The following is a 14,133-nucleotide window of genomic DNA, read 5'->3' as shown; positions in this document are numbered from 1 at the left end:
AGACCGTTAGTCCCTGTACCTCTCTGTCCTACTACAGACCGTTAGTCCCTGTGTATCTCTGACCTACTACAGACCGTTAGTCCCTGTATATCTCTGACCTACTACAGACCATTAGTCCCTGTATCTCTCAGACCTACTACAGACCGTTAGTCCCTGTACCTCTCTGTCCTACTACAGACTGTTAGTCCCTGTATATCTCTGTCCTACTACAGACCGTTAGTCCCTGTATCTCTCTGTCCTACTACAGACCGTTAGTCCCTGTATCTCTCTGTCCTACTACAGACCGTTAGTCCCTGTATCTCTCTGACCTACTACAGACCGTTAGTCCCTGTATCTCTCTGTCCTACTACAGACCGTTAGTCCCTGTATATCTCTGACCTACTACAGACCGTTAGTCCCTGTATATCTCTGTCCTACTACAGACCGTTAGTCCCTGTATCTCTCTGTCCTACTACAGACCGTTAGTCCCTGTATCTCTCTGTCCTACTACAGACCGTTAGTCCCTGTATCTCTCTGTCCTACTACAGACCGTTAGTCCCTGTATCTCTCTGTCCTACTACAGACCGTTAGTCCCTGTATATCTCTGTCCTACTACAGACCGTTAGTCCCTGTATCTCTCTGTCCTACTACAGACCGTTAGTCCCTGTATCTCTCTGTCCTACTACAGACCGTTAGTCCCTGTATATCTCTGTCCTACTACAGACCGTTAGTCCCTGTATCTCTCTGTCCTACTACAGACCGTTAGTCCCTGTATCTCTCTGTCCTACTACAGACCGTTAGTCCCTGTATATCTCTGTCCTACTACAGACCGTTAGTCCCTGTATCTCTCTGACCTACTACAGACCATTAGTCCCTGTATCTCTCTGTCCTACTACAGACCGTTAGTCCCTGTATATCTCTGTCCTACTACAGACCGTTAGTCCCTGTATCTCTCTGACCTACTACAGACCGTTAGTCCCTGTATCTCTCTGTCCTACTACAGACCGTTAGTCCTTGTGTATCTCTGTCCTACTACAGACCGTTAGTCCCTGTGTATCTCTGTCCAACTACAGACCGTTAGTCCCTGTATCTCTCTGACCTACAACAGACCGTTAGTCCCTGTATCTCTCTGTCCTACTACAGACCGTTAGTCCCTGTATCTCTCTGACCTACAACAGACCGTTAGTCCCTGTATCTCTCTGACCTACTACAGACCGTTAGTCCCTGTATCTCTCTGTCCTACTACAGACCGTTAGTCCCTGTATCTCTCTGTCCTACTACAGACCGTTAGTCCCTGTATCTCTCTGACCTACAACAGACCGTTAGTCCCTGTATCTCTCTGACCTACAACAGACCGTTAGTCCCTGTATCTCTCTGTCCTACTACAGACCGTTAGTCCCTGTATCTCTCTGTCCTACTACAGACCGTTAGTCCCTGTATCTCTCTGTCCTACTACAGACCGTTAGTCCCTGTATCTCTCTGTCCTACTACAGACCGTTAGTCCCTGTATCTCTCTGTCCTACTACAGACCGTTAGTCCCTGTATCTCTCTGACCTACTACAGACCGTTAGTCCCTGTATCTCTCTGTCCTACTACAGACCGTTAGTCCCTGTATCTCTCTGTCCTACTACAGACCGTTAGTCCCTGTATCTCTCTGTCCTACTACAGACCGTTAGTCCCTGTATATCTCTGTCCTACTACAGACCGTTAGTCCCTGTATCTCTCTGTCCTACTACAGACCGTTAGTCCCTGTATATCTCTGTCCTACTACAGACCGTTAGTCCCTGTATCTCTCTGTCCTACTACAGACCGTTAGTCCCTGTATCTCTCTGTCCTACTACAGACCGTTAGTCCCTGTATCTCTCTGACCTACTCCAGACCGTTAGTCCCTGTATATCTCTGACCTACTACAGACCGTTAGTCCCTGTATCTCTCTGACCTACTACAGACCGTTAGTCCCTGTATATCTCTGACCTACTACAGACCGTTAGTCCCTGTATCTCTCTGACCTACTACAGACCGTTAGTCCCTGTATATCTCTGACCTACTACAGACCGTTAGTCCCTGTATCTCTCTGTCCTACTACAGACCGTTAGTCCCTGTATATCTCTGTCCTACTACAGACCGTTAGTCCCTGTATCTCTCTGTCCTACTACAGACCGTTAGTCCCTGTATCTCTCTGTCCTACTACAGACCGTTAGTCCCTGTATATCTCTGTCCTACAACAGACCGTTAGTCCCTGTATCTCTCTGTCCTACTACAGACCGTTAGTCCCTGTATATCTCTGACCTACTACAGACCGTTAGTCCCTGTATCTCTCTGTCCTACTACAGACCGTTAGTCCCTGTATCTCTCTGTCCTACTACAGACCGTTAGTCCCTGTATCTCTCTGTCCTACTACAGACCGTTAGTCCCTGTATATCTCTAACCTACTACAGCCTGTTAGTCCCTGTATATCTCTGTCCTACTACAGACCGTTAGTCCCTGTATCTCTCTGTCCTACTACAGACCGTTAGTCCCTGTATCTCTCTGTCCTACTACAGACCGTTAGTCCCTGTATATCTCTGTCCTACTACAGACCGTTAGTCCCTGTATATCTCTGTCCTACTACAGACCGTTAGTCCCTGTATCTCTCTGTCCTACAACAGACCGTTAGTCCCTGTATCTCTCTGTCCTACTACAGACCATTAGTCCCTGTATATCTCTGTCCTACTACAGACCGTTAGTCCCTGTATATCTCTGTCCTACTACAGACCGTTAGTCCCTGTATCTCTCTGTCCTACTACAGACCGTTAGTCCCTGTATCTCTCTGACCTACTACAGACCGTTAGTCCCTGTATATCTCTGACCTACTACAGACCGTTAGTCCCTGTATCTCTCTGACCTACTACAGACCGTTAGTCCCTGTATATCTCTGTCCTACTACAGACCGTTAGTCCCTGTATATCTCTGTCCTACTACAGACCGTTAGTCCCTGTATCTCTCTGTCCTACTACAGACCGTTAGTCCCTGTATCTCTCTGACCTACTACAGACCGTTAGTCCCTGTATCTCTCTGTCCTACTACAGACCGTTAGTCCCTGTATATCTCTGACCTACTACAGACCGTTAGTCCCTGTATCTCTCTGTCCTACTACAGACCGTTAGTCCCTGTATCTCTCTGTCCTACTACAGACCGTTAGTCCCTGTATCTCTCTGTCCTACTACAGACCGTTAGTCCCTGTATCTCTCTGTCCTACTACAGACCGTTAGTCCCTGTATCTCTCTGACCTACTACAGACCGTTAGTCCCTGTATCTCTGACCTACTACAGACCGTTAGTCCCTGTATCTCTCTGTCCTACTACAGACCGTTAGTCCCTGTATCTCTCTGTCCTACTACAGACCGTTAGTCCCTGTATCTCTCTGTCCTACTACAGACCGTTAGTCCCTGTATCTCTCTGTCCTACTACAGACCGTTAGTCCCTGTATCTCTCTGTCCTACTACAGACCGTTAGTCCCTGTATCTCTCTGTCCTACAACAGACCATTAGTCCCTGTATATCTCTGTCCTACTACAGACCGTTAGTCCCTGTATCTCTCTGTCCTACTACAGACCGTTAGTCCCTGTATCTCTGACCTACTACAGACCATTAGTCCCTGTATCTCTCTGTCCTACTACAGACCGTTAGTCCCTGTATCTCTCTGTCCTACTACAGACCGTTAGTCCCTGTATCTCTCTGTACTACTACAGACCGTTAGTCCCTGTATCTCTCTGTCCTACTACAGACCGTTAGTCCCTGTATCTCTCTGTCCTACAACAGACCGTTAGTCCCTGTATCTCTCTGTCCTACTACAGACCGTTAGTCCCTGTATCTCTCTGTCCTACTACAGACCGTTAGTCCCTGTGTATCTCTGACCTACTACAGACCATTAGTCCCTGTATCTCTCTGTCCTACTACAGACCGTTAGTCCCTGTATCTCTCTGTCCTACTACAGACCGTTAGTCCCTGTATCTCTCTGTCCTACTACAGACCGTTAGTCCCTGTATCTCTCTGTCCTACTACAGACCGTTAGTCCCTGTATATCTCTGACCTACTACAGACCGTTAGTCCCTGTATATCTCTGTCCTACTACAGATCGTTAGTCCTTGTATCTCTCTGTCCTACTACAGACCGTTAGTCCCTGTATATCTCTGACCTACTACAGACCGTTAGTCCCTGTATCTCTCTGACCTACTACAGACCGTTAGTCCCTGTATATCTCTGTCCTACTACAGACCGTTAGTCCCTGTATCTCTCTGACCTACTACAGACCGTTAGTCCCTGTATATCTCTGTCCTACTACAGACCGTTAGTCCCTGTATCTCTCTGTCCTACTACAGACCGTTAGTCCCTGTATATCTCTGTCCTACTACAGACCGTTAGTCCCTGTATATCTCTGTCCTACTACAGACCGTTAGTCCCTGTATCTCTCTGTCCAACTACAGACCGTTAGTCCCTGTATCTCTCTGACCTACTACAGACCGTTAGTCCCTGTATCTCTCTGACCTACTACAGACCGTTAGTCCCTGTATCTCTCTGTCCTACTACAGACCGTTAGTCCCTGTATATCTCTGTCCTACTACAGACCGTTAGTCCCTGTATCTCTCTGACCTACTACAGACCGTTAGTCCCTGTATATCTCTGTCCTACTACAGACCGTTAGTCCCTGTATCTCTCTGTCCTACTACAGACCGTTAGTCCCTGTATCTCTCTGACCTACTACAGACCGTTAGTCCCTGTATCTCTCTGTCCTACAACAGACCGTTAGTCCCTGTATCTCTCTGTCCTACTACAGACCGTTAGTCCCTGTATCTCTCTGTCCTACTACAGACCGTTAGTCCCTGTATCTCTCTGTCCTACTACAGACCGTTAGTCCCTGTATATCTCTGACCTACTACAGACCGTTAGTCCCTGTATCTCTCTGTCCTACTAAAGACCGTTAGTCCCTGTATCTCTCTGTCCTACTACAGACCGTTAGTCCCTGTATATCTCTGACCTACTACAGACCGTTAGTCCCTGTATCTCTCTGTCCTACTACAGACCGTTAGTCCCTGTATATCTCTGTCCTACTACAGACCGTTAGTCCCTGTATCTCTCTGTCCTACTACAGACCGTTAGTCCCTGTATCTCTCTGACCTACTACAGACCGTTAGTCCCTGTATATCTCTGACCTACAACAGACCGTTAGTCCCTGTATATCTCTGTCCTACAACAGACCGTTAGTCCCTGTATCTCTCTGTCCTACTACAGACCGTTAGTCCCTGTATCTCTCTGTCCTACTACAGACCGTTAGTCCCTGTATCTCTCTGTCCTACTACAGACCGTTAGTCCCTGTATCTCTCTGTCCTACTACAGACCGTTAGTCCCTGTATATCTCTGACCTACAACAGACCGTTAGTCCCTGTATATCTCTGTCCAACTACAGACCGTTAGTCCCTGTATCTCTCTGTCCTACTACAGACCGTTAGTCCCTGTATATCTCTGTCCTACTACAGACCGTTAGTCCCTGTATATCTCTGACCTACTACAGACCGTTAGTCCCTGTATCTCTCTGACCTACTACAGACCGTTAGTCCCTGTATATCTCTGTCCTACTACAGACCGTTAGTCCCTGTATCTCTCTGACCTACTACAGACCGTTAGTCCCTGTATATCTCTGTCCTACTACAGACCGTTAGTCCCTGTATCTCTCTGTCCTACTACAGACCGTTAGTCCCTGTATATCTCTGTCCTACTACAGACCGTTAGTCCCTGTATATCTCTGTCCTACTACAGACCGTTAGTCCCTGTATCTCTCTGTCCAACTACAGACCGTTAGTCCCTGTATCTCTCTGACCTACTACAGACCGTTAGTCCCTGTATCTCTCTGACCTACTACAGACCGTTAGTCCCTGTATCTCTCTGTCCTACTACAGACCGTTAGTCCCTGTATATCTCTGTCCTACTACAGACCGTTAGTCCCTGTATCTCTCTGACCTACTACAGACCGTTAGTCCCTGTATATCTCTGTCCTACTACAGACCGTTAGTCCCTGTATCTCTCTGTCCAACTACAGACCGTTAGTCCCTGTATCTCTCTGACCTACTACAGACCGTTAGTCCCTGTATCTCTCTGTCCTACAACAGACCGTTAGTCCCTGTATCTCTCTGTCCTACTACAGACCGTTAGTCCCTGTATCTCTCTGTCCTACTACAGACCGTTAGTCCCCGTATCTCTCTGTCCTACTACAGACCGTTAGTCCCTGTATATCTCTGACCTACTACAGACCGTTAGTCCCTGTATCTCTCTGTCCTACTACAGACCGTTAGTCCCTGTATCTCTCTGTCCTACTACAGACCGTTAGTCCCTGTATATCTCTGACCTACTACAGACCGTTAGTCCCTGTATCTCTCTGTCCTACTACAGACCGTTAGTCCCTGTATCTCTCTGTCCTACTACAGACCGTTAGTCCCTGTATATCTCTGTCCTACTACAGACCGTTAGTCCCTGTATCTCTCTGACCTACTACAGACCGTTAGTCCCTGTATATCTCTGACCTACTACAGACCGTTAGTCCCTGTATCTCTCTGACCTACTACAGACCGTTAGTCCCTGTATCTCTCTGTCCTACTACAGACCGTTAGTCCCTGTATCTCTCTGTCCTACTACAGACCGTTAGTCCCTGTATCTCTCTGTCCTACTACAGACCGTTAGTCCCTGTATCTCTCTGTCCTACTACAGACCGTTAGTCCCTGTATCTCTCTGTCCTACTACAGACCGTTAGTCCCTGTAACTCTCTGTCCTACTACAGACCGTTAGTCCCTGTATCTCTCTGACCTACTACAGACCGTTAGTCCCTGTATATCTCTGACCTACTACAGACCGTTAATCCCTGTATCTCTCTGTCCTACTACAGACCGTTAGTCCCTGTGTATCTCTGACCTACTACAGACCGTTAGTCCCTGTATATCTCTGACCTACTACAGACCGTTAGTCCCTGTATATCTCTGTCTTACTACAGACCGTTAGTCCCTGTATATCTCTGTCCTACTACAGACCGTTAGTCCCTGTATCTCTCTGTCCTACTACAGACCGTTAGTCCCTGTATCTCTCTGTCCTACTACAGACCGTTAGTCCCTGTGTATCTCTGACCTACTACAGACCGTTAGTCCCTGTATCTCTCTGTCCTACTACAGACCGTTAGTCCCTGTATCTCTCTGTCCTACTACAGACCGTTAGTCCCTGTATATCTCTGTCCTACTACAGACCGTTAGTCCCTGTATCTCTCTGTCCTACTACAGACCGTTAGTCCCTGTATCTCTCTGACCTACTACAGACCGTTAGTCCCTGTATATCTCTGACCTACAACAGACCGTTAGTCCCTGTATATCTCTGTCCTACAACAGACCGTTAGTCCCTGTATCTCTCTGTCCTACTACAGACCGTTAGTCCCTGTATCTCTCTGTCCTACTACAGACCGTTAGTCCCTGTATCTCTCTGTCCTACTACAGACCGTTAGTCCCTGTATCTCTCTGTCCTACTACAGACCGTTAGTCCCTGTATATCTCTGACCTACAACAGACCGTTAGTCCCTGTATATCTCTGTCCAACTACAGACCGTTAGTCCCTGTATCTCTCTGTCCTACTACAGACCGTTAGTCCCTGTATATCTCTGACCTACAACAGACCGTTAGTCCCTGTATATCTCTGTCCAACTACAGACCGTTAGTCCCTCTATCTCTCTGTCCTACTACAGACCGTTAGTCCCTGTATATCTCAGACCTACTACAGACCGTTAGTCCCTGTATCTCTCTGTCCTACTACAGACCGTTAGTCCCTGTATATCTCTGTCCTACTACAGACCGTTAGTCCCTGTATATCTCTGTCCTACTACAGACCGTTAGTCCCTGTATCTCTCTGTCCTACTACAGACCGTTAGTCCCTGTATATCTCTGTCCTACTACAGACCGTTAGTCCCTGTATCTCTCTGTCCTACTACAGACCGTTAGTCCCTGTATCTCTCTGTCCTACTACAGACCGTTAGTCCCTGTATATCTCTGTCCTACTACAGACCGTTAGTCCCTGTACCTCTCTGTCCTACTACAGACCGTTAGTCCCTGTATATCTCTGTCCTACTACAGACCGTTAGTCCCTGTATATCTCTGTCCTACTACAGACCGTTAGTCCCTGTATATCTCTGTCCAACTACAGACCGTTAGTCCCTGTATCTCTCTGTCCTACTACAGACCGTTAGTCCCTGTATATCTCTGTCCTACTACAGACCGTTAGTCCCTGTATCTCTCTGTCCTACTACAGACCGTTAGTCCCTGTATATCTCTGTCCTACTACAGACCGTTAGTCCCTGTATATCTCTGTCCTACTACAGACCGTTAGTCCTTGTATCTCTCTGTCCTACTACAGACCGTTAGTCCCTGTATCTCTCTGTCCTACTACAGACCGTTAGTCCCTGTATATCTCTGTCCTACTACAGACCGTTAGTCCCTGTATATCTCTGTCCTACTACAGACCGTTAGTCCCTGTGTATCTCTGTCCTACTACAGACCGTTAGTCCCTGTATATCTCTGTCCTACTACAGACCGTTAGTCCCTGTATCTCTCTGACCTACTACAGACCGTTAGTCCCTGTATATCTCTGACCTACTACAGACCGTTAGTCCCTGTATATCTCTGTCCTACTACAGACCGTTAGTCCCTATCTCTCTGTCCTACTACAGACCGTTAGTCCCTGTATCTCTCTGTCCTACTACAGACCGTTAGTCCCTGTATCTCTCTGTCCTACTACAGACCGTTAGTCCCTGTATCTCTCTGTCCTACTACAGACCGTTAGTCCCTGTATCTCTCTGTCCTACTACAGACCGTTAGTCCCTGTATCTCTCTGTCCTACTACAGACCGTTAGTCCCTGTATCTCTCTGACCTACTACAGACCGTTAGTCCCTGTATCTCTCTGTCCTACTACAGACCGTTAGTCCCTGTATCTCTCTGTCCTACTACAGACCGTTAGTCCCTGTATCTCTCTGTCCTACTACAGACCGTTAGTCCCTGTATCTCTCTGTCCTACTACAGACCGTTAGTCCCTGTGTATCTCTGTCCTACTACAGACCGTTAGTCCCTGTATATCTCTGTCCTACTACAGACCGTTAGTCCCTGTGTATCTCTGTCCTACTACAGACCGTTAGTCCCTGTATATCTCTGTCCTACTACAGACCGTTAGTCCCTGTATATCTCTGTCCTACTACAGACCGTTAGTCCCTGTATCTCTCTGTCCTACTACAGACCGTTAGTCCCTGTATATCTCTGTCCTACTACAGACCGTTAGTCCCTGTATCTCTCTGTCCTACTACAGACCGTTAGTCCCTGTATATCTCTGTCCTACAACAGACCGTTAGTCCCTGTATAGCCGGTGTATCTCAGACAAGATCGTTGTAATGACTTTTAAAGAGCACCTCTGCAACTAAACAGAGAGACTATTTTTGAACATTCCAACAAATGGTTAAATATCTCTATAGCGCAACACTATCTCCGCGGTCTCTGTGTCTCCCTGTGTTCTCTGTCTCCGTGGTCTCTGTGTCTCCATGGTCTCTGTCTCCGTGGTCTCTGTGTCTCCGTGGTCTCTGTGTCTCCGTGGTCTCTGTGTCTCCGTGGTCTCTGTGTCTCCGTGGTCTCTGTCTCCGTGGTCTCTGTCTCTCCGTGGTCTCTGTCTCTCCGTGGTCTCTGTGTCTCCGTGGTCTCTGTCTCTCCGTGGTCTCTGTCTCTCCGTGGTCTCTCTGGGGTCTCTGTGGGGTCTCTCTGGGGTCTCTCTGGGGTCTCTCTGGGGTCTCTGTCTCTCTTGGGTCTCTGTCTCTCTGTGGTCTCTGTCTCTCTAGTGTCTCTGTGGTCTCGGTCTCTGTAGTCTCTCTGTGTCTCTGTCTCTGTAGTCTCTCTGTGGTCTCTGTAGTCTCTCTGTGTCTCTGTGTCTGTAGTCTCTCTGTGTCTCTGTCTCTGTAGTCTCTCTGTGTCTCTGTAGTCTCTCTGGCTCTCTGTGTCTCTGTAGTCTCTCTGGCTCTCTGTGTTTCTGCAGTCTCTCTGGCTCTCTGTGTCTCTGTAGTCTCTCTGTGTCTCTGTAGTCTCTCTGTGTCTCTGTAGTCTCTCTGTGTCTCTGTTGTGTCTCTGTAGTCTCTCTGTGGTCTCTCTGTAGTCTCCCTGTGGGCTCTCTGTGGGCTCTCTGTGGGCTCTCTGTGGGCTCTCTGTGGGCTCTCTGTGGGCTCTCTGTGGGCTCTCTGTAGTCTCTCTGTAGTCTCTCTGTTGTCTCTCTGTAGTCTCTTTGTGGGCTCTCTGTGGGCTCTCTGTGGGCTCTCTGTGGGCTCTCTGTAGTCTCTCTGTGGTCTCTCTGTGGTCTCTCTGTAGTCTCTCTGTAGTCTCTCTGTGGGCTCTCTGTGGGCTCTCTGTGGTCTCTCTGTAGGCTCTCTGTGGGCTCTCTGTGGGCTCTCTGTGGGCTCTCTGTGGGCTCTCTGTGGTCTCTCTGTAGTCTCTCTGTAGGCTCTCTGTGGGCTCTCTGTGGGCTCTCTGTGGGCTCTCTGTGGGCTCTCTGTGGGCTCTCTGTGGGCTCTGTCTCTCAGTTCTTGTTGGTTATGTGAATGTGAAGATATGAATGAGGTCTGGGAGCATTTACTATCTGTCCAGAAGGCCTGATTTTACTCTAACGTTAAACTAATGTTGGTTAAACATTGTGTACTGTACACACACACACACACACACACACACACACACACACACACACACACACACGTTATCTTCCGTCTACAGAGGCTCCATACTCCCACGCTCCCACGCTCCAACTGGGGCCAAATATTTATCATCCACTTGTGAAAATATTGTTCTTGAGAAAAATATATCGTTGTCCTCTGACTATTCCATTTCCAAACCAAACAATGAATCTGCTGCAGTAGGAAGGTGAATCAGCACTACTCCTTTAATCAAACAGCCAGAGCAGAGGCTCTCGTATCCTCAGACTGTGATTTAAATCGAGGATCTCAAAGAGAATCATGCATTTCCCTTCCCGTGTGTAGTTTCTGTATATCATGACTATTGATGGCAGTGAAGAACATCAAAGATAAGTTTGTGCTGAGTATTGGACAACACTGCGGGCTGAGTCCAAAATGTCACCCTAATATCTATATAGTGCACTACTTTTGACCTGAGTCCTATGGGCCACCTATGAACCCGTGTTAAAAGTAGTGCACTATATAGGGAGAAGGGTGGCATTTGGGACACCAGTGGGATACAGCAGGATCTGAAGCTGGGACAAACAGTCCTCCTTTAGCAGTGGTTGTGATCCTGTTAATTAGTCTCTCTTTAACCCCCAGTACTCTACATGGTGGGATCTCTACTGATCCTGTTAACTAGTCTCTCTTTAACCCCCAGTACTCTACATGGTGGGATCTCTACTGATCCTGTTAACTAGTCTCTCTTTAACCCCCAGTACTCTACATGGTGGGATCTCTACTGATCCTGTTAACTAGTCTCTCTTTAACCCCCAGTACTCTACATGGTGGGATCTCTACTGATCCTGTTAACTAGTCTCTCTTTAACCCCCAGTACTCTACATGGTGGGATCTCTACTGATCCTGTTAACTAGTCTCTCTTTAACCCCCAGTACTCTACATGGTGGGATCTCTACTGATCCTGTTAACTAGTCTCTCTTTAACCCCCAGTACTCTACGTGGTGGGATCTCTACTGATCCTGTTAACTAGTCTCTCTTTAACCCCCAGTACTCTACGTGGTGGGATCTCTACTGATCCTGTTAACTAGTCTCTCTTTAACCCCCAGTACTCTACATTGTGGGATCTCTACTGATCCTGTTAACTAGTCTCTCTTTAACCCCCAGTACTCTACGTGGTGGGATCTCTACTGATCCTGTTAACTAGTCTCTCTTTAACCCCCAGTACTCTACATGGTGGGATCTCTACTGATCCTGTTAACTAGTCTCTCTTTAACCCCCAGTACTCTACGTGGTGGGATCTCTTGACCAACTCAGAAAGGTCAGTCGGTCATTTCATGTCAGAAAGCCCCCTGAGTCTGATGTGACTTACTCAAGTATGTGATCTGATCGAGGTGTGTGTGTGAGAGAGTGTGCGTGTGTGTGTGTGTGTGTGTGTGTGTGTGTGTGTGTGTGTGAGAGAGTGTGCGTGTACGTGTACATGTGTGTGTGTATGTGTACGTGTGTGTGTGTGTCTGTCTGTCTGTGTGTGTGTGTGTGTGTGTGTGTGTCTGTCTGTCTGTCTGTCTGTCTGTGTACGTGTGTGTGTGTCTGTCTGTCTGTCTGTGTGTGTACGTGTGTGTGTACGTGTACATGTGTGTGTGTATGTGTACGTGTGTGTGTGTGTCTGTCTTTCTGTCTGTCTGTGTACGTGTGTGTGTGTCTGTCTGTCTGTCTGTGTGTGTACGTGTGTGTGTACGTGTACATGTGTGTGTGTATGTGTTCGTGTGTGTGTGTGTCTGTCTGTATGTGTGTGTACGTGTGTGTGTGTACGTGTACGTGTGTGTGTGTGTGTGCGTGTGTGTGCGTGTGTGTGCGCGCGTGTGTGAGTGTGCGTGTGTGTGTGAGCCTCTGATATGTAATGAGTGTGTGTCGGGGTCGGACACCGTCAGGGAGAGACAGAGAGAGTGCAGGTGCAACAACAGGGAGTGTCGTAGGGGAACAAGCGGGGTGGCCTACCAAAACAACCAGGGTCATCCCAGATCCCAGATCTGTCTGTATCCCACGCCTCCCCAGTCCTAACCCTCTCGTCCACCCCGCCTTAGATTGATTGAAACCTGCTGTCTAGTCAGAGTGATGAATCCAGGACCACCGCCCTGTTATAACAACGCACCTGTGATTCAGAGACTTTGCTATCTTGAGTTTGGATGAAGTCTGTGACAAAAACAAATTCCCAAACTAAATAAATGACGTTCTACAGTTGTCCATGATAACACACGGGGACAAAAAGTCTGACTTTATTAAAACAAATGATGTTAGATATTTGAATGACATACAGAAAGACTGCTTGTGTTTCGAGATGAATGTAATGTGAAAGAGTCTGCCTTATTAACAGACAATCCAGCCTCTGACTACTATTTCAATGAAATACTACAGAAGAGGATTCCGCTTACAATGACCTACCAAAGAAGACTTGGTTGACATCTTGTGTTTAAGTTCTAGTGAACACACCATCTTGTGTTTAGGTTCTAGTGAACACACCATCTTGTGTTTAGGTTCTAGTGAACATACAATCTTGTGTTTGGGTTCTAATGAACGTACCATCTTGTGTTTAGGTTCTAGTGAACATACCATCTTGTGTTTAGGTTCTAGTGAACACACCATCTTGTGTTTAGGTTCTAGTGAACATACCATCTTGTGTTTAGGTTCTAGTGAACATACCATCTTGTGTTTAGGTTCTAGTGAACACACCATCTTGTGTTTAGGTTCTAGTGAACATACAATCTTGTGTTAGGTTCTAGTGAACATACCATCTTGTGTTTAGGTTCTAGTGGACATACCATCTTGTGTTTAGGTTCTAGTGAACATACCATCTTGTGTTTAGGTTCTAGTGAACATACCATCTTGTGTTTAGGTTCTAGTGAACACACCATCTTGTGTTTAGGTTCTAGTGAACATACAATCTTGTGTTAGGTTCTAGTGAACATACCATCTTGTGTTTAGGTTCTAGTGAACATACAATCTTGTGTTAGGTTCTAGTGAACATACCATCTTGTGTTTAGGTTCTAGTGGACATACCATCTTGTGTTTAGGTTCTAGTGAACATACCATCTTGTGTTTAGGTTCTAGTGAACATACCATCTTGTGTTTAGGTTCTAGTGAACATACCATCTTGTGTTTAAGTTCTAGTGAACGTACCATCTTGTAATCCCTCCATCCACGGTGGAAATCCACAGCTCCGTCTCTACGATGCTGCAGCACGGTCCAGCCCCCACCTCTCGTCTTCATATCACAGAACACCTGTAGAGGTAAACCCACTTCTGGTTACAGAACACCTGTAGAGGTAAACCCACTTCAGGATACAGAACAGCTGAACAGTTAAACCCACTTCTGGTTAATGAACACCTGTAAAGGTAAACCCACTTCTGGTTACAGAACACCTGTAGAGGTAAACCCACT

General features: G+C 47.2%; 1 protein-coding gene across 1 annotated transcript in view; it reads right to left on the bottom strand.

Moving 5' to 3' along the window:
- LOC139558931 (angiopoietin-2-like) overlaps positions 1-14,133 on the bottom strand; it is a 54,881-nt gene that overhangs the window by 19,884 nt on the left and 20,864 nt on the right. Inside the window, exon 6 of the mRNA XM_071374436.1 lies at positions 13,873-13,974. Coding sequence (XP_071230537.1) covers positions 13,873-13,974 — 102 coding nt within the window. The remainder of the gene's footprint in view (positions 1-13,872; positions 13,975-14,133) is intronic.

The sequence above is a fragment of the Salvelinus alpinus genome, chromosome 29 (assembly GCF_045679555.1).
Source record: "Salvelinus alpinus chromosome 29, SLU_Salpinus.1, whole genome shotgun sequence".
NCBI classification, from domain to species: Eukaryota; Metazoa; Chordata; class Actinopteri; order Salmoniformes; family Salmonidae; genus Salvelinus; species Salvelinus alpinus.
Note: the sequence above shows the minus strand (reverse complement) of the source record. Positions and strands in the feature narration are given on the sequence as shown.